Below are 21,439 nucleotides of genomic sequence, written 5' to 3' on the forward strand. Positions count from 1 at the left end.
TGTTTAGAGTCACTTTGTGCGGGAGCACGTTATGGATTCCAAATCAGGAAAGAACTTTTATTTATATGACACCTTTCATACCTCCGTATGTCCAAAAACGTTTTACAGCCAATGTTGTATTTTTGAGCTGCAGTCACTGTTGTAGTAAACGCAACAGCAAACTTGCACATAGCAATGAAAGAAATGACAACAACATCTGTTTAGTGTTCCGGTCCCAGTTGATATTATAACTGGATGGGAAGATCCCGGAATCGAACCCTGGCTGAAAAGACTGTAACTTTTATATTTTGGATTTTATGAAGCATGGAGGAACTGAGTCACAGGACCGCTAATTAGTTTTAACAACGAGAAAAATATATTTATTAATCATGGAAAAATTGGATAATAATACAATACCCTTTTGCTCCCCCAGCCCAATTACACAAAGGTTTTAAGATTAACACGGACAACAAAGTACATCTTAATCTACAATGCTTTTGTGAACACAACGTCCCTTTTAAACACACAAGAATGGGCAAATACACCCTCCACTGTGGATGTCTCCCCAGAATCCTCCCAGATAATTGTCACGTGAGGCTCCACTCCCGAAAACATGCCTTAAAATCGTCTCTCATAATTATGCTTTAGCGGTTTGCATTCCAAACCCTCAACCAGGTTTTCCAAATCATACTTTTAAACCAAGCTTTCACTACAGTTTTAATAGCAAATCCAGACCAGGATTCTACACCTACCCCTTCAGGATTTATTTGTCTTGACTTCTGTGCAAACTGCTCACAATTGCTGAACTCTTGATTCCCAGACTGTATTAAATTGGCATTAAACATTTCATCTACCTCTGAAGTCTGTTGTCCCATGTTACATCTAGTTACTGCAATTGTCTCTTTAATCTCAAACACTTTGTTTACTCTACCTTGAATTCTTCTGAACAATCCCATGGTCTCTGTTTACTTAACTCCAGACTTCTTGAACATTTCTCCTCATTTATTTAGTTTCCTTAACTAGCTGCTCTTCAGATCGCTGCACTAGTTTTCTTAACAATGACTCCATGGCTTTTTGTCCAGCAAAGCTGAGAGAGATGTTCCTTCTCTTGCATTCTAAACAAATTGCTGCCGTCTCTGTCATTACCTGATTCAACTGCAATCAAATTAGCTAATTAAAAGTTCAAAGCTTCTGTACCTTACAAGGACCCAGTTGCTAAGCAGCCACTGCTGGTTTATTTATTTTTCAGGCCCTAGCCCTCTCTAAGCACAATAGAAACACATTTGTAACATAACCAACCCCCACACATGCCTTTTATCAGTCCTGAGTATTCAGCGTTTTCTGTTTACACTTCCGATTTCCAGCATCCCCAGTATTTTGCTTTTGTATTAGTCATCTGTTTTGGATTTTGATTGAGATGTAAATATTGGCCAGAACATCAGGAGAACCGTCATGCCCTTATGTGAAACATGCTGTGGGATGTTTGTGTTCACTTGGGAGAGCAGAAGGGATTAAGAAGTCATGTTGAAAACAACACCACCAACAATTCAGCACTCCCTCATTACGGCACTGAGATTCCGAATAGTCTATGTGCTCATCTCTGAAATGGTACTTGAACCCACAACCTACCGACTCAGATGTGGAGATGCCAGCGTTGGACTGGGGTGAAGCACAGTAAGAAGTCTTACAACACCATGTTAAAGTCCAACAGGCTTGTTTCGAATCACTAGCTTTCGGAGCACTGCTCCTTCCTCAGGTGAATGAAGAGGTGAGTTCCAGAAACATATGCATAGACAAAGTCAAAGATGCAATACGATACTTTGAATGTGAGTTTTTGCAGGTAAGGAATGTTCCCCTCCAGTCGGGGAACATTTCAGCAGTCAAGGGCATTCAGCCTCTGATCTTCGGGTAAGCGTTCTCTAAGGCAGCCTTCAGGACCCGCGACAACGCAGAATCGCCGAGCAGAAACGTATAGCCAAGATCCGCACACACGAGTACGGCCTCAACCGGGACCTTGGATTCATATTGCATTACATTCACCCCCCACCATCTGGCCTGGGCTTACAAAATCATACCAATTGTCCTGACTTGAGACAATTCATACCTCTTTTTCCTGTGATTATCCCTCTCCCCAGTTGCTCCGTCTGGACCTGGACCTAAAGACTTAATTACTTGGTTTGTGTGAAGTGCTCACTTAACTACGATTGCCAATTTCCTATTAGCGATAGCCTTCAGCTGCACGTCCAGAGGTCTTGGCAGTCAATGGGGGTGAGGGTGGTTGGTGGCGCAGATGGGCAGGGACAGTGGGTATGCATGAACTAGAGGTTGGCATGGTGGTGCTGCGTGCGGTTGCCCCCCCAGTTGTCCTCCCAGTGCCTCACCCCCATCCTTCCATGGCGACCCATCCCTGTGGAGAGTCCCCCACCCCCAGCCGAGGGTTCCCCGACCCCCGCCATGCACTGGTGTGGCAAGCCCAGCGCCCCTGGGCTCCTAACCTGTGCGCAAAAATGGTTACTCACCTCCTTGGCTCCCCACAGAGGCCCTTCCGCCAGGTTCAAGTTTTTCAAAAGGAGTACTAATTGGCGGCAGAGTGACCATTTGCTGGGGAGGCTGATGAATGATGGGAGGTCATTGGATAAGGAGTGTCTTCCATTAATTGTTTGGAAATAGGGCTTACGTGGTGATAATTGGGTTCCCTCCACACTATGGCGAGATTCCAATTTTGCCTATGGGAGCGAGCAGGTTGCACTGCAAACTGATTGTCTGGCGGGGTTCTCGTTTTCAGCCTCTCCCGCTATTCACCAGCCTTGTTTCGCACGAGTGAGAACGCAACAAGGCCGGAGAATCGCACCTGTGGTTGCTGAAAATTCAAAACTTCGGCAGAATTCTCCCATTTTGAAACAAAGGGAATTCAAACAAATAATTTCTCAGTTGGTTTGTGAAGGATTTTCCATGAGGCTGGATTCTCCAGTTTCCAGGCTATGTCCTGAGGATCCGTGGCGTTTTACGACAACAAAATTGGCGTCGCTCCAACACTGATCCTCCGACTGGTTAGGGGCTAGCAGCCGCGCCACGTAAAACGCCCAGCCTTCAGGATTAATGCCTGGAGAATTGCCGGGTCCATGGCCGCACATGTGCACGGCGACGGCCTGCAGTGGTCATGCCGACAACCTGGCGCCGGCCGTGCCCGGACCCGACCTGCCAGATAGTGCCCGCCTGGACACCCGCCCGCCACTCCCGGGCCACCCCCCACCAGTCGCCCCAGCCCTCGCCGAAGCCCCACCGGCCAGCAGCACGGATCCCGTCCGCAGTCGCCACGCTGGGTTCCCGACCGCTGAGACCATGGACAGGATTCTCCCTTCTGGGGACTAAGTCCCCACGCCGGAGGAAGAACCGGCGCCAACAACTCTCCGCAATTTCGGGGGCTAGGTGGACGGCAGAGGGGTTGGCGCAGCTCCAGCCGGTGCTGAAGGGATGACGCGAGTTCGCGCATGCACCGAAGGGCCGGCGTGATCTCGTGCACGTGCGGAACCGCCGGTGTGGTTCCGCGCATGCGCAGACCGGCTGGCGTATTTTGCCGCATGCACGGGGGTTCTCTTCTCCGCGCCAGCCATGGCAGAGACCTACAGGGGCGGGCGCGGAAGGAAGAAGTGCCCCCACGGAACAGGTCGGCCCGCAGATCGGTGGGCCCCGATCGCGGGCCAGGCCACCGTGGGGAAAGGGCCCAGGCAGGCGGCTGGGTGCCGGAAGCACCCTCTATGAGGAACGGGCCTTGGATGTCGCGGGGGTAGCCAAGGTAGAGCTCTCACTGACGTCGAGCTTGGCCTGCGCCACAGAGGTAAGTATCCACCAGCCCACGCCCTGATGACCTGTCACAAGTGTGTTGTTCATGCCAGAATAATGATCCTCTCCTTCCACTGATCACATGTCCATTCTCCTGCAGGATCTCCATCCAATGGTGCCGGCCCATCTCAGGTGGTTCCATTCGCCCACCCCATCATCGCAGTCCAAGGGAACAGCTCCAAGGAGAGCTCTGAGGATGCCATGTTCAAGGCTTCCCAGCTTTCATCCCCAACCTCCACCAGCGCAGGTACACACTCCTCGGCGGCCGAATGTAGTGGACAGGCTTCTGGGGCACAATCTGGTGAGCACCGCACAGTTGCTGATGCACATCAGGTGGAGGCAGGAACATCCAGAGGAGACAGCAATCGGAGACTCAGCACTTGGGTGTTTTTGCTGTTGCCTCTGTGGTATTAATGTCTCCAGTGTTCAGGCAGATTGTCCAAGCCTCATGGTGTGACAGGGGTGCCAGGCAGTAACACTCACTGCGACATTAAATTTCTACCCACGGGAATCCACTTGGGAGCTGTGGAGTACTCACAGTGCCAATTCCCTTTTAGCGATAGCCTTCAGCTGTGCAGCCACAGGCCGCCATGGTCAGAGGAAGTTAAAGTGACCTGTCCATATTACACGGACAGGGCTCTGTTCTGGGGGTGTTCAGTGGGATGGACAGGCAGCAACTGGAGTTGCCCCTGGTATAGGTATACACGATCCTGGGGATGGCATGTTGGACCCGAGGGCGCTGAGCCCCTCACCCCCAAGCCCAGGGGCTACCATCTACTAATGGCAGCTGACCCCCGACCGGACCCATTCTCCCCCATGGGCCACCCGCCCTGAGCCGCCCCAGTGCCCCTGGGTTGATTGTCTGATTTCCGAGCTGGCCACTCCCCTGATTCCCACAGCAGCCATTGCAGTAGCTCCGTGTTTTTAAATAGATGTGTTGAAGGTCGTGAGTGTGACTGCTCACTGGAGAGCCAGCTGGATCACGGGAGGCCACTTGAAATGTGTTCCTTCCCGTTAATGAGTGAGATTGGCTATAATTGGTGGTTTGGGGTTTTTGATCGCGCTGCGGCAGGACCTGGATCTCACCAATGGGAGCGGGTTGGTTAGATCGGAAACCAGCACGATTCCCGATTTTGGCCTCTCACGCGACCTAACCGGCTCATGTGGATTCGCGCCCGGCATGCCGCGGCGGCCAGCAGATTGTGCTCCTGGAGTCAAATCAGATCATAAATGACAAGACTCCAGTCCTGCCATGAATCCCCACTAACAAGGAGGGTAATAGGGTAAAAGCACGCAGAGATCCACACATGATTTGCCGCAAGTGATCCAACAGCTGTTGATCTGAGTCGTCAAAAAATCTGGAGCACCACAAATCAGAGGGTGAATTCTCCGCCTCCCCAGCTGCTTGTTCCTCGGCAGCATGCCATCGCCGGCAGCCCGATTGTCTGTTCCGGACAAAGGGATTTCCCATTGTGCCCCCCACCACCCCAAAACCCGTGGGTGGGGGTGCGCTGCCGGCGGAACGGAGAATGCCGCTGGCGGAGAATTCACCCCCAGATATGCTGACCTCGAGAAGTGACTCTCCAATCCACGTTCCTGCCAAGTGAAGATTTTCTGGCAGCAGAGCCTTTTTGGGGCTGTGTACTTTGGAAGTATTAAACAGCATGACTGCATCTCTAAACTTCATTACAGAGGTTAAAAATAAGTTTTTGAAATTTGTTGTATTGCCAGCTTGAAACATGATCCCAATTTTCCAGTGACAAGTCTGATGGGGCGGTGGGTTGGGGGGTGGGGGGGGGGTGGCAGGGGTGGGGGGCATCCTCTGTCCTGGGAAGTAAGAAATTATAAGATTAGGGGATTCACATTCTTTTGTGTTCTTCTCGAAGAAAGTTACAAACTCAGCGATACCATCGCCTTTTTTCTACTGCGGCTGTCATTTTTCATTCATTCATTTATTATTTTGATGCTGTTTGAACCTTTCATAATCTGATGGGAAATAGTTATGTCTTTAAAGCAATACTAACACAAATAATTGGTTGTATAAATCAATTTAAAAAACCTATCCAATTCAGTTGATGTCTAACCCTCAAGACAAATGCTTAGTATTTCCTGCATTGAAATAGATTTTACAAGCTAATTAATTCCCAAAAGAATGACAATATGAAAACAATTACCTCTCACTGGTTTAAAGTACAGAGATTAATGGGACAAAATGAAATGTTGGTAAAAGCACCACCAATTACATAAAACGCTTAAAACCCATGAATTTAACCTTATCTAGAATTTCTTTGATAAGTAGTTAAAGTAACTATAGTAGTCTGACAGAATGTTAATAATCACCAAATAGTTGGAGAATTGTCTTTACCATAAATCCTTCAATTGAGTTCCCATAAAAATCTAATGTAATAATAAATCACTTCCCTTCTCATACTGATAGTGTTTCAACTTGAGCTGAATGCTTACTTCAGTTAAGTTTTATCAACCCGTTAGAGGATAGATTTAGAAAAATTCAGTCGACCCCTTGAAGCATTCTCTGTGACCTCAGGTGGGCAAAGCACCAATTTTTAAAAACTTAAAACGCAGAATTTTGATTCCTTTCCTTTCTTGCCAGTGCTGATTTCAGAATCTTGTTTTAATTTGAAGGCTACATGTTGACTAAAAGGCATCATTGACCGGTAATTTGCTGGAGGAGTTCCTGTGCCCGGCAGTTTGAGGAGCTGAATTAACATGTACAATTTAAATGACAAGACCTGTAATGTATCTTGAGTTAGTGACCATATTTTCAGCTTGACAGCACTGGCTCAGTAACTCCTCCACGCTTACTCCTTAGATGCCATTCACTTTCCATAACAGTGATATCTGTCTTGTGGGAGGCGGAAGTGTAATATAACACAGAAGTTAAAATTTACAAATAAATTCGCCACAGAATGTTAATGCTGAAGCAAATTGCTAATTTTGCTGTATCTCCTAGCAGTTTCCATAGCACACAAACCTACTTCACCTTGGGATGATAAAATTTAGATTTGTGTTTAAAAAATGGCGTGAGGTAGCCACATAGTGGCAGAATAAACTTTGGATCTGTCTCCATTTGGTTCGATTAATGTACATAAAGTAAAAAATAATTGTAAAAGTCAGATATGTCGGAAAATCATGGGGAGAGCACTGAATTCCACCATGTCCTTTCAAGAATCTGTGCACCTCCATCCCTATCTGCGGACTTGTAAAATTATCTATTTTAGATCAAAGCTTCATTGGTATGTTCTTCGTTCTCCAGGAGAGCAAAACTAAAGCCCTTGAACTTCGGCGGTAACAATTCCAGAGCAGCTTTCCTGATCTTTATGTTGAGAATCATTCATTATTTTGCCAAACAGGCTTGCTGCTTCTTGTCCTAGTCCACGGAAAAGAGGTATGTTGGGCTATTAAGGGCGGAATTTTCTCATTTTGTATGAGTGTGAACTCAGGCGGGAAAAGCGGTTGTGCTGCCTTCCGGCTCCACTGCCAGCCTTTCCTACCATATGTTTTTAAACTTGTATTTAAAAATGCTGCAGGCGGGTCCCATGATGCACGCTGGCCGAGTGGGGGGGGGAATGATATAGTGGGGGCTGCCCGCTACGTATTTGGTGTTATATGGTAATGGCAGGGACAATCGAGTGGGGAAATCCCACCGTCGACGAAAGCCATTTTGGGACTATCCCCTCGATTCTCTGTCCCGGTGCCGTTCCAGCACGCCAAAAACGGGGGAGGAAAATCCCTCCCGAGGCATCTCCTGCCACCAAACTAGTGACTGTCTACAGACAATAACGCAGTCTTTTCTATAGGCTGTCTTATAAAGCAAATAAGTCAGTGAAGTATTATTTCTTATCGCCGAGACTGGTTAACGACGCTCAGAAAATGAGTAAGTCGGTGATTATTTTAATTCGAGAGTTTAATTTTGAACTAGATGGAATTACCGCAATATTTAGTATTTGTCACACTCTCCTGCAGGTTTCTATGACTTTCACAAACAGCAATGTGAGCAAGTTATCACTAATGTTGCATTGTCACTGACTGTGAATTAAAGTTCTAGACATTATTTAACCATAGATGCGACATAAGGATCATGCACAAAGTAATGAAATGCAGATAGGAGTTAATCTTTCAGTTTGTTGGTTTTGTGTGTTTATTTATAAAATAGTACATTACATAGGTGACATTGGTATTACTGCCAATGTAGTTACATACCCATTTTCTCCACAAATATCTTATTTTGAAATTGCATTATAAATTTGCATTTATTAGAACCCTTTGCATCCTTTGAATATCTCAAAGCACTTCACAGCTAAATTAATTAGTTTTGAAATGTTGTTCCTGTTATTCTGTAGGTAAACAGCAAGGTGCTAACTGACAGTGTGATATTTTGATGGTGTTGACTGAGGGATACATTTTGGGCAGGCTAAATGTGGCCAGGACAAATTATAGCTTTTTCATTGGAATGGTAATATAACCAAACCTCCTTTCAGCAGTTTGCATGGATGTTCCCTGGGTCCAGGTTGCTTAATGTCCAAGAATAATGGGAGAACGTTGAAACTGAAACTTGAAATTATGTTGTTTTGTAAATATGGACAACTGATGCATACCGGGCACTTTACTAGTCTAAAAACCATGGGCGTCATTCTCCGACCCCCGCCGGGTCGGAGAATGGCCGTTGGCCGCCGTGAATCCTGCCCCCGCCCCCGCCGAAGTCTCCGCTCCCGGAGATTGGGCGGGGGCGGGAATCCGGCCGCGCCGGTTGGCGGGACCCCCCGCTGGATTCTCCGGCCCGGATGGGCCGAAGTCCCGCCCAGGAATTGCCTGTCCCGCCGACGTAAATCAAACCTGGTATTTACCTGCGGGACAAGGCGGAGTGGGCGGGCTCCGGGGTCCTGGGGGGGGCGCGGGGCGATCTGACCCCGGGGGGTGCCCCCACGGTGGCCTGGCCCGCGATCGGGGCCCACCGATCCGCGGGCGGGCCTGTGCCGTGGGGGCACTCTTTCCCTTCCGCCTCCGCTACGGCCTCCACCATGGCGGAGGCGGAAGAGACTCTCCCCACTGCGCATGCGCGGGAAACTGACAGCGGCCGCTGACGCTCCCGCGCATGCGCTGGGAAACTGACAGCGGCCGCTGACGCTCCCGCGCATGCGCCGCATTTCCGCGCCAGCTGGCGGGGAAACAAACGCCATTTCCGCCAGCTGGCGGGGCGGAAATCCCTCCGGCGTCGGCCTAGCCCCTCAATGTTGGGGCTAGGCCGCCAAAGATGCGGAGCCTTCCGCACCTTTGGGCCGGCGCGATGCCCGTCTGATTGGCGCCGGCTTTGGCGCCTGTCGGCAGACATCCTGCCGTTGGGGGAGAATTTCGCCCCATTACTCGATTAGATAGTTTACCAGACGATACACTGGCAAACATGGGGGTATTCAAACAAATTATTAAACTGCTCAAGAATTTAAATGCTCAAAAATAAAGAAAAATAAATCATTCCCAGATGTTTAGAAACCATTTCTTGACTTGTTTGTGTTCCTCTGGAATAGACGGAAACTTAGTGCAGTGGGTCTAAATCCAAGATGATTTTAAAAACTGAATACAATACAATTTGTTACAGAAGATTGATTATAAAGAGATAAAACTGAAATCCAGAGCAAGATGATGTATTGAGTTCAAGTTTTGAAGGACGGACACTTGGAGCATAAAGTAACAACAGATGGGGTCCTGTTTCATTACTAGTAGAACAGATGTTCAAGTTGCTTAGTAAAATACAGCCTATTACTCTGACCAAGCGCAGCTGTTTGGTCGAGCTATTCTTTATGCAGGTATCAGGAGCTGAGTGAGTCTTCAGCGATTCGCTGTTCAGTATTTTACTTATTTATGATCCTGGTGATGTATGGGTGATGTTAATGAAAAAGAAATGTTCATCTCCATTCTCCAACTGTTCTCTTTGTTCTTTTCAGCTTAAACATTATGGGGGGATGTTCTCCGCTCCCGCCCACTGTAATAGGAAATCCTGATCGGACAGAGAATCCCACGTCATCCCAAAAACGGGATCGGCATCCGGCAGCAGATCCGTCCTGAGTATCCGGTCCCACCCAGCCGGCCAAAGCGGCTTCCTGCTGTGCATCAGTGGTAACATGCAAACAGCTCATATGCATTCATCCGAATGTGATTAATGGGCTGGAAGCCCAAATCTCCAAACCCGCCCCCCCCCCCCCCCCCCCATGTTACATTCCACTGGACGGACTTTGGGCAACTCATGACAAGTGCTCGCCTGGCTTTCTGTAGTTAGAAAAGTGGAAGTGAAAGCAGGTAGCATTTTTGAAGTGGCCAGCAGCTGTCGATCAGAACAAATTATAAACAATGTGGTTAGGATCAATGGGAGTTACTTCAGATGCATTCAAGCCTGAAGGGAAAGATAAATAAACAAACCTCCTTCCTGCTGTGTTCAAACCATTAGGCTGTCAATCAAATTTAAAGGTCATGCGCTGTGAAATTGAATGAATGCAAAACATTTCAAAGAATCTCAGGGGATTTCAAAGCTTTTCAAGTATTGTGAACTTTCTAGGAATGCTCTGAGACTTCAAAAAACAGCACTGTTAAAAGTATGGGACTGAGGGAGCAGATGTGAAGAAAGGGAAAGCCCTTGCAACTTCTTGGTTTGAATATTTAATGAACGATCTGATCTGCTCACCATCTGTCGGGCAGAGCAGTTCAAAGTAAGAAGGACACCTCAATGTTTAAACAGTTCATAGACAAGGATGAGGATTTTGAGCAGAGGCCTCGCTGAGATCACCATGCTAAGAGTGATCTTCAGATTTCCCAGGGCTTTTTAAAAAATTCATTTACGGGATGTGGGCGTCGCTCGTTATACCAGCATTTATTGCCCATCCCTAGTTGTCCTTCAGAAGGTGGTGGTGAGTTGCCTTCTTGAAGCGCTGCAGTCCTTTAGGTGTAGGTACATCCACTGTGCTGTTAGAGAGGGAGTTCCAGGATGTTGCCCCAATGACAGTGAAGGAACGATGATATATGGGTGGTGAGTGACTTGGATGGGAACCTCCAGGTGATGGGGTTCCCAGGTATCTGCTGCTCTTGTCGTTCTAGATGGTCGCGGTCGCGGGTTTGGAAGGTGTTGTCTAAGGAACCTTGGTGAATTGCTGCAGTGCTTCATGTAAATGGTACACACAGTTGCCACTGTTCATTGCTGGTGAAGGGTTTGAATGTTTGTGGAAGGGGGAGCAATCAAGCCGGCTGCTTTGTCCTCAATGGTGTCGAGCTTCTTGAGTGTTGTTGGAGCTGCACTCCTCCAGGCAAGTGGAAAATATTCCATTACACTCCTGACTTGTGGGTTGCAGATGGTGGACAGCCCTTTGAGGGATCAGGAGGTGAGTTAATCACTGTTGGATTCATAGCTTTTGACCTTCCCTACAGTATTAATGTGGCTAGTCCAGTTCAGTTTCTGATCAGTGGGCTAGAAGGAGCAGTCCATACCTGGGACCCCCATCCCAGGGAAAAGTCCTGAGGTCAACACCTTACCCCCAGCCCGAGCCCACCCAACCCCCGGAACCCTTCCTCTGTGACCTGGCAGTGGCAAAGGGGCACATGGGCACTGGACAAAGCTCCTTGACCACCCCCCCCAGGGTCCCAGGCTGGCAGTGCCCAGATGACAGGGGGAGTGCCAGGGTGCACCCTGCCCTGTTCCCCGACCACCATTGAGGAATCCTTGCACTTCAATGTTTGAGTGGTGCCAGCTGCTTCTATTGTGGAAAAGTTCAACAGTGCAGGCATGCTGTTTAGGAATCAAAGGTTGAAAAAGATCTGGTGTAAAAAAAAAGCACTCAGACTCTCACCTCTCCCTCCCAGGAAGCACATCAGACTTTCAAAAATCCCACTCTGAATAAAATTCTGGGGGCGACCCCTGACCTGGCTCCCCCCAGCTCAGCCTGAGCCCCCCCAATCCTCAGCTCCCTTGAAGCACCCCCCCCCCCCCCACCTCCCACCATGGAATAGGCCAGTGGCTGCTGTGCCCTTGGGCTCCCGGGAGGTAAGCGGAGAGGGTACCCACCACCTTTCTCCCCCTCTGAGTCCATGGCGCCTGGTCCCCCGCTTTTAGGGACCAGTAGTGATTTGCTCTCAGGTGACTTCCCGTTTGGGTGGAGGGGGGAGAATACTGGGAGGCCGCTGCATTCAACTTTAATCCCGGGAATGAGATTAAAATGGATGTGCAAATTAGCTGTGATCAGTTTCTTGCCCTTTCTGGATGAGATCCTGATTACGGCCGCTGGAGTGGGCCAGGAGAATCGGAAACTGATTTGCACCCAAATCTCGTTTCGGGGCTCTCCTCCAACTCTCCCGACATAGTGAGATTTGCGCCGGGTGCAACATGGCCGGAGAATCCACCCCTCCGCCACCCACCCCTCCGCCACCCACCCCTCCACCACCCACCCCTCCCAATCGAGTTTTATCAATATAGCACTTTAAAGATGAAAAAATAGTCATTTGTACAGACCTGCTTGGCATGACCGTAAGAACAAACACCCAAAGGCACAAGTGTTTATATGCTGATAGGGTTAGATGAAGTAGGGTAGGGGGGGAGTTTTGTGTGCGGCATAAACATCAGGACAGATGTGTTGGCTGAGTGGCCTTTTCTATGCTGTGCGTTGTATGTCGTTCTGTGTATTACTATGTATAGAAAAAGTGGTCAGAAATCCATGGTAATCAGGATTAATGCATGGATGTTACTTCCACCGCAACCTTGGTTCAACAGTTATCATTTCTGACTTATCTTAATACCAAGTGTAAAACTATTGCAGTTTATGTTATCTCAGTTTCTTTGAGGAAGTAATATCCCAAATGTATTCTGGAAAGTCTTAAAGCAGTGTGCAGCCGGTCATCAAAAAGGCCCTTGGCAAAGTTGCCGTGATAGGTTATTAGTCAAATGCAAAGCTTTGAGCAACAATCAGCCGAACCAATGGAAAAATGGACTACAGAAGCAAAACAGTAGATTGAAGTTATGAACAGGTTATAATCAAACAGTGCAGAACTGTAATCCTTCCATACTGCATCTGGTTATTGTCAAGGGCTGGATTTTACATGCAGGCAGTGGCCCTGGCCAGCTGCTGCTGGGGTGGGGTGATAGCGCGCTGTCCCGACAGCAGCCATGTCGGGAGGGGGGGGGGGGTGGACACACACACACCCCCCCCCCCCCCCCCCCCCGCCCCCTTCCCCCAGCCAGCACTGGGTGCCGTGACTGGGGCGTCTACCCTCCATGTGGATGGATGTCATGCAGTCAAGTGCTGCTGGGTGGCAGCTGCCCAGTCCCAGCAGTGCCACCAGGAGCAGTGAACACTGCTGGGACTGCATCCTGTCCCCAACATTGATTGTTGAGATTGTAAGGTAGGTCAGCGGCCTCACCAGGGCCAGACAGGCAGGCCTTGTGGCAAGGCCAGTAGTGGTGGGATGACGATGGGAGGCTGTGCCAGGGCGAGGGGTGCTCAAGCATGGAGGTCCATTTAACTGGGGAGCGGCCTCCATCAGGCACAGTCCTGAGCAGGAATAAGCCCCTCCCACTCGCACCTCCCTCTGCCAGCTCTTCAGCGTTACCTGGTGGCCTGACTATATGGTGTGGGCATCGCCTGCCACTGATAATGCCATTGGAAACTGAAGGAACTATTAATTGGCCATTTAAAGGCTTCAATAGAGGGGCAGCCTACTCAACACCCACTTCAGCACTGGTAAAATACTAACTGAGGAATGTAGGTAACAGGTATTGTCACACCATTCGGGGGCCGGGGCGGGGGGAGTCATAAAATTCCAGCCTGAGACACAAAGAATGCATACAGCACTGGAGGCAGTGAAGAGAAATGCCATAATTGCTGCTGTCAGAGGCCTGTGTGATAAGGAAAGGCGTGGAATCTTCTCCTTTGAAAGGAAGCATCTGAGAGGCAGCGGGATAAAGTGAATTGTGAAAAGACAAGGGAACAACAGATTCAAGCCCATTAAATAACAATGACTAATGTCAGGAAATTCCACTTCACTTAAGGGGTGATCAACACATGGGACAGATACCTGTTTTCAAGCAACAGTTAGATAGAGCACTTGGGGCGAAGGGGAACAAAGGATATGGGGGCAAGATATATTGAGTTGGGCGGAGCAGGCTCAAAGAGCCCAGTGGCCTCCTGCTCCTATTGTCTTATGTTTCTGTGACTCCTGGATACAAGAGTAGAGGAGAAAGCTATTTAAATTCTTTAAGCGATAAATTAGATGCTGCAAATGGGGGGAGACTGTCATGCATTGTGATGGACTGAATGGCTTCCTTCATCAAGAATTATTTTGTGATTACCATTCTGCGCAAAGGCCCATATTAAAAGTGAAAAATTACAACCGTGGCCTTCTTGGTGGCTGAGGACAGAAATGTTTCCTCAATATACACACGTTTAAATACCGAAATATATTATTCTGAAACAATAAGTGATGTTGGTGAATGGTTTCATCAAATCATTTTCTACATGTTAAAGGAGATAGTCCAGACTATGCAGTCTGAGGTGTTAATATAGATGTGTAAAGTAACAGCCGCTGAGTGTTCAAGGACAATTGGAGTTACAGCTTCAGAAGTACAGATATTAACAAAGTTGGAAAGTTGACTGATGACTTACACAATACAATGGTTTCTTTTCAGTCTTTGTACAACAGATATTCTGTGGCAGAGTGTGTAGACTGTTGACCTCTCGCAGACATCAGTGTAAAATTTATGTTCTGATAAGGTTTGAAGTTGGTTCTCTAGCTCAGCTGATAATTTCCATTCATAAAACACATTGATTCTTTATTGCAATTGCTAACGTGTAACTTAAAGAGCAATGAAGCCCTGTGAGCATTATAACTAATCCAGAACGTATTAAGCAAAAATGCTAATGTTTTCAGAATTTTAAAATACGTCATCATAATAAACACTTGGTGCTTGATTTTCCCCCGGACACATCAGGCACTGAAAAACCTCTGAGGTGATCAAGATGTCTTAAACTGAAAAGGCGGTTTAGTCTCCACCTGGTGCAAGGTGCCTTCTTGATAAAGTATATGATTGCGCTCAGAACGGCCTCCGGATGATTGTTAAGTAGCTGATTGCCACATAGGTTACCTGAGCGCCCATATTAAGGAGGCTAACTCAGCGTTTTGATGAATAGTGCTTGACCTAACCCCTGATCCTAACAGTGACCAGCCGATTGGGAGGATCGCTGAGGAGTTCAAGTGCTACCAACAGGCATATCACCCACTGCATTAGTTTGACGAGGACCTTTGAAACACATTGGGAGATTTTCTGTGACAACTTGTTCAAACTTTGCTGATAATCTGGAAATTATCTGAGTGAGTCCAATGTTGCTGCGCCCTAGAGAAATCACTAGGAGAAAGGGAGTGCTTGATGATTAACATATTGCTTGGTGGGGTGGGGGGCAATCTTTGGTCTGTAGGAGATGAGGCCAGACACAGCAGCATCGGCTGATGGAGGAGAAAGCGACGACAGGATATTTGCCCTGAATTTGGGTGCAGGTGGGCAGGTAATTTCCCCACCACCAGTCGGCATGCCAACTGGAACCAGCCCGCCACAAGCCAATTTGGGGAAGGCCGGATAGGGGCAGAACAGTTACCCACCCACCAGTGGCAGGCAGGTCCTCAGCAGACTATTTAAATTCCAAAAGGCCTGCAGGTACACTGTGATAAAAATAGAAAATGCTGGAAATCCCCAGCAAGTCTGGCAACATTTGTGGGGAGAGACAATTGAATTAACATTCCGAGCCCAACACCATTCCTTTGGAACTGGAGAGAGGTAGAAAGGTGATGGGCGCGATCCTCCGGTAAAATTTCTTTAAAAAACATTTTTTTTTAAAATTCTCCTCCATTTTCACATTTTCTCCCACATTTACATCCATCAACAATAAACAATACTCAGCAAGATATGTCAGTCCCCATAATAACAACAACGATCCCATCTACCCACCAACCCCCAAACCTCAACCCGCATGTTTACATAAATAAATGACAAAAAGGAATCAGGGATTACCCGTAGTCACCCTTAATCTGACTACCCACCCCCCACCCCAGGTCTCCAGCTCCTCCCGTCCACTGCCTCTTGTAAAACTCCTCCCCCCAACCTCGGTTCCTTCCCCCCAACTTCCCACCCCGGCTAGACCACTCGGACCCTGTTCTGCCAGGCTCCGATGGCCCTAGCCCCTCCCCCCACCTCACTCCCGTTCACTGGCCGGCACAAACCGGCCAGCATGGAGGCCCCTGCCCGGGTCCCTTTCCCACTTGCCCGGCCCCAGGAAAGCCCAAAGATCCCCTTTTAGCACACAAACCCCGCATATCCACCTACACCCCAAAGAACTCTCATTTCGAGTGAAAGTCCCGTCCCTTCCCTTGTCCAAATATATACCACATTGGCTCCTTTAATCTCTACACCCGCGCGCAGTGAGACAAAAAAGAAGAAAATGCAGTCATGAGGTTACATCGGCACATGGCCATTCCTCAATTTGTCAGTTCTGCCACAGTCCGGCGGCACCAGAGAATCCAGCCGCCAGCGGGTGGCCGGAGAATTCCAGCCTTCGTGTTGTATAGGAATGGTTCCCCGATTTGTCCTTAAATGTCAGTTATATTTGCCATCTTTTACAAGGAAGAACCAAATAATGTATTTCCATGAGCCTCCATAAAATATTTTATACTTTGCTCTACTTCCAAAAATATGGAGCTAAAGATTTCTTCCTGATTTTGAGCAGCTTTGTATTACAGATTAGTAATTATGTTGTGGCAGGTGCTGCGTGATATTTAAGCAAATATTTAATTTTTAAATAGAATAACTTCTGTTACACACACTGTTTGTAGGAAAGTTTAAAAAAAAAGGCACGTTCAACATCCTTTTTTAAAAAATTAAAACAATTTTCAGATTCATGGTTAATTAGACAAGACCTCATTGTTAACATTGCAAGCGGTTAGTGTTCTCAGGGTTTCTGACTTGCAGCTGGACTTAACTTAATCCAAAATTGCATTGGAAATTCATCAAATCATTGCTTGGTTTGGCAAATTAACCAGTAAAGCTGCTCCTGTAGGAGTCTTTGGTATTTTGTCGAAGGACAGGTCATGGCAGCCGTCCAGCAATATTACTTCCACTTACCCTGCCAAAATAGTCCAAATGAAAAACAGCACTTAGTCAGGAAATCTTGTAAGATGGATAGCGGTGACTGCAGCCATTTTATCTCGTTGTGATAAAAACAAGTAGGTAGCATAAATCAGGTCAGCAGAACATGAAGCGATATGCTTCAAATATTGCCTCTCGTGTAATATTTTAAAAACTAATTTATCTGAATTTCGTGGCCTAAATTCAACCTCTACACTGCTGCACGTGCTCCAGCTAACACAGATAAATTGTGTGCACTGTAATGGACAGGAGAATATCCAACATCCATTGCTTATAAACTGCGAACTGCTGGCAGAGAAGGAGCAATGATGCAAAATAGTAAGCACAGCTTTAACTTAATCTCACTTTGAGAGGCAGATGTTTATAGGGGACCTCGTGTTTAGTGTTTATCTGATTTCATCATTGATATTTTCAAAGCCATGTGCATAAATTGTTGAAATAAAGCACTGTTGTTTTAAAGATATTGGGTAATTTTCCATTCAGCATGCGGCCCCTCCTTCCCCCCCCCCCCCCCCCCCCCCCCCCCGCGCCACTTCAAGATACTTATAAATTGTAAATTTATTAAACATATTAACACATTTCCTTTCTATGATTTTTAGCCAATTTTTGTTTCACTTATCTTTCGCACTTTAACATTTTATGAAACTATAATAAATAAAAGCATACGTTCACACGCAGCCGTTCTATGAGGGGTACATACATATAAATATACTATGACCTCATAAAGTATCTTGATGTATAATTGGACACGTTTAATGTGATAGATCCCAGATATAGTTCATGAAATTGCTGCACATCCTGACTATAACTGCAATGCTTGTGAGCAAAACATCAGGCGGCTTACACGGAGAATAAGACAGGAGCATGCTGGAGCCTTGGGTTCTGTAGTTGGCTAAAGCTGGAGGCAATGGGAATGGGGCTACGCTGGTTGGAATTGGTGCTTTTGTGGGTAGTGGATTGTTGTGCTGAGGGAGTAGTTTATGTTGATCAGGCTCCAGGCAGAAGTCAAACATCATCCATTCTGACTGACAGATATTCCACATATGCGTCAGTCCCGTGTCTGTTGTAGAGGAGGGTTTGAGATGAGTTGTGTTTAGCTCTCTGATTGTAGAGGGCCCTTGTTTTCAGCGCTAAATGCTGAACCCATGTTCCCAGTTATTTCCTGCGCTGCTTTTCTGAATGGCGAGTCGGAGGCCATATCCACACCATGTATAGGAGAATGTCCTGCTATCAGCCTCCCCCGGCAGCCATCTGGCAGGGAGGCTGTACTGTGAATGCAATATATGTTTTGAATTGGCTTCCCAACATTCTGCTGTGATTTATAGCGTTGAGGATTCAGCCATTTTGCCATTTTACGATTTCTCTTTCAAAGGTCTGTGTACTCCTCCTTGGGCCTTTCTGGTCTGTTCTTGGCCATGGAGGTAAGAATTGTATTTGTTTGTGTTGTGTGCACAAGAGGCTATTAGTCACTCGAGGAAAAATTCCAAGAAGGTTGATTCACACAGAAGTCAGCAGAGCATAATATGATTCTGGAGGTAGTGCTTCAACTGGAGACAGCAATGTCAGTCATGTTGCACAAGGTGAAATTAGTCAGCCAGCCGAAAAAAGACAACATTAGAAGCAGAAGCATGGATGGACCATATTTCCCCTTGAACCTGTTCCATCATTCAGTACGATCATCGCTGATCTTTAGCCTCAATTCCACCTTACAGCCCATATCTCTTAAATCCCTCAGAGACCAAACTCTGTCTATCTCAGCCTCAAATGATGGAGCATCCAAACTCTTCCGGTGTAGAGATTCAAAAGATACACAACCCTTTGAGTGGCGAAATTTCTCCTCTGGCCTAAGTATTTGGCCCCTTTTCCTGAGACTGTGCCTCTGTGTTCTAGATTCTCCATTCAGGGGAAACAACTGCTCAGTATCTACCCTGTCAAGCCCTTCAGAACCTTGGGCGGGATTCTCTCAACCCAGGCCGGGCCGGAGAATCTCCGGGACGGGTGCAAATCACGCAACGCCGGTCCGCCGATTCTCCGGAGAATCAGCGCCATTGGCGCGGCACCTGTCGGGGGCCGCTCTTCGCGCCCCCCCCCCCAGCGATCCTCCGCCCGGGATGGGCTGAGCGGCCACTCAAGAAAACCTGAGTCCCGCCGCCGCTGTTCACACCTGCTCTTACCCGGCGGGACCTCGGCGTGCATGCATCCGGGGGCTTGCATTTTTAAATGTTTCTATTTGTATTTAGCCAAATTTCTACCCTGTTCTATTGTCTTGACTTTTGTCTTTAGATTTTTAAATGTCCCATGTAATGCCCTTTGACCACAAAGCAGCACAGTAAGGGAAAATTTTAATTTCGGTAAAATGTCTGTGGAATCTGTAATTGTTTTTAAGAATTTTTGAAAGGGGCATTTAAGAATGTGAATAAATTGTAAAGGGATCAATTGTAATTGGCATGGCAACAGGCGAGGAAACCCTGTCCCCAGAAAGTGTTCAAAATTGATAAGGGAGATGCGTTGAAGAAACTGTCGGCACTGAAAGTTGACCAGGAACCGGGACCGAATGAGATGCATCCAAGGATATTAAAGGAAGTTATACACTGACTCCCTTGACCCACCCCGGGGGTCCACCGCATCAGGGCCACGCTTGGGTAAACTTTCCCCAAAGCCCGCCTGGTGGATTTCCAGTTGTGGGAGTCGACGCATAACTAGGGGGGGATCCATCTTTCAGCCCATGAATCAAATGAAATGGATGCAAATTTACCGATTCGTAATCGTGACATCGGGCAATGGAGAATCCACCCCTAGTCTCTCTTCATTAAGTAAATATTCCATTTGTTTTTCTTGTATCCACTGAGGATGATCCTACACTTCCCCAAACAACTGTCCAGGTTACTGAATAGATGGCACAGAACCTTGTTTGATGGCATCTGAAATAGATAGAGGAGACAGGAAGATTCTTTATTGCGTTCACCCTGCTGAAGAGTGAGGCCATGATTGTAAGAATGTTTGACACTAAAGGTTAATAAACAGCATTTAGTAGCTTGGCTAAAAAATAAAAGCAATCGCATTTGAATGAGTCATTGGCTTTGAAATTTGAAAGTAATTCAGTTTAGCTGCTGAATGAATCTTTCATAATAGTCATAGTAAATCTGAAATGCAAATCGTAACTTCATTAACTTTCTAGCAACATTAAGGTTTCATTTAAAAATAAATAGTTTTAATCAATTTAATAGATCTTCTGAACTTTTGAATCATTTTGTTGTGCTCACTCGTTCATCAAAGTGAAAGATGTTCATGTGTGACTTTCACTTCATTTTCAATATTGAACATTCTAGAAGCAGCACTGAGCGTAGTCCGGTGTTGAGTAACGCTGTCTCTTAGCTGGCAACCCCATGCCTCAGGCTCCGTGCATCTGCCGCCTCACAAACATAACCAAGTACCCACCTAACCACTTCATCTCCCCAACCACCCACCTAACCACCTCAACCAGCTGCCCACTTACCCATTGAACAAACTCACCCACCCTGCACACTTCACTTACCTAGTCACACTATCCACTTACCTCACCCACCTACCGAACCCCCTCATCCAGGCAACTGTTCACCCATTCACTAACATTCAAACTGGATGTTTAAACTTACCCTATGGCAGCTGGTGCTGTAAAATGGGGGCACGTCCTGTCGTCCCTGCCCAACACTGTTCCACTTCAACGGAGTTCTCTGAGGTCCGGATTCCTGGAAAAGCCAGGCTTTGAAGGTCCCCGAAGAAAGGTGGAGCTGTGTCGAGTCGGGGGGGAATTTTCGAGCAGAGTGGCAATCCGACGATGATTGCTGTCCCTGTGAAGATATGGGCCCATGTTTCTCTCTTTAATTGAACCAGACTTTAATTATCTTTGTTTCACAATCAGTTAAAACCCAGTCGCAAAGTGGAAGGAGACTGCAGTTTTTTTTTAAATATAAATTTAGAGTACCCAATTAATTTTTTCCAATTAAGGGGCAATTTGCATGGCCAATCCACATAACCATCGCATTTTTGGACTGTGGGGGGAAACCGGAGCACCAGGAGGAAACCCACGCGCACACGGGGAGAACATGCAGTCTCCGCACAGATAGTGACCCAAGCCTGGAATCGAACCTGGGACCGTGGAGATGTGAAGCAACTGTGCTACCGTGCTGCCCTGTTGCTTCACAGCGCCAGGGACCCAGGTTCGATTCCCAACTTGGGGCACTGTCTGTGCGGAGTCTGCATGTTCCCCCTGTGTCTGCGTGGATTTACTCCGGGTGGTCCGGTTTCCTCTCACAAGCCCCGAAAGACGTGCTGTTAGGTGATTTGGACATTCTGAATTCTCCCTCTGTGTACCCGAACAGACGCCGGAATGTGACGACTGGGGGATTTTCACAGTAACTTCATTGCAGTGTTAATGTAAGCCTACTTGTG

General features: G+C 47.3%; 1 protein-coding gene across 1 annotated transcript in view; it reads left to right on the forward strand.

The window, feature by feature from the left end:
- The window catches only part of LOC140398855 (adhesion G protein-coupled receptor D2-like), a 223,394-nt gene that overhangs the window by 117,807 nt on the left and 84,148 nt on the right, over positions 1 to 21,439 (forward strand). The window contains exon 22 of the mRNA XM_072487796.1: positions 3,923 to 4,069. Coding sequence (XP_072343897.1) covers positions 3,923 to 4,069 — 147 coding nt within the window. The remainder of the gene's footprint in view (positions 1 to 3,922; positions 4,070 to 21,439) is intronic.

The sequence above is a fragment of the Scyliorhinus torazame genome, chromosome 22 (genome assembly GCF_047496885.1).
Source record: "Scyliorhinus torazame isolate Kashiwa2021f chromosome 22, sScyTor2.1, whole genome shotgun sequence".
NCBI lineage: Eukaryota > Metazoa > Chordata > Chondrichthyes > Carcharhiniformes > Scyliorhinidae > Scyliorhinus > Scyliorhinus torazame.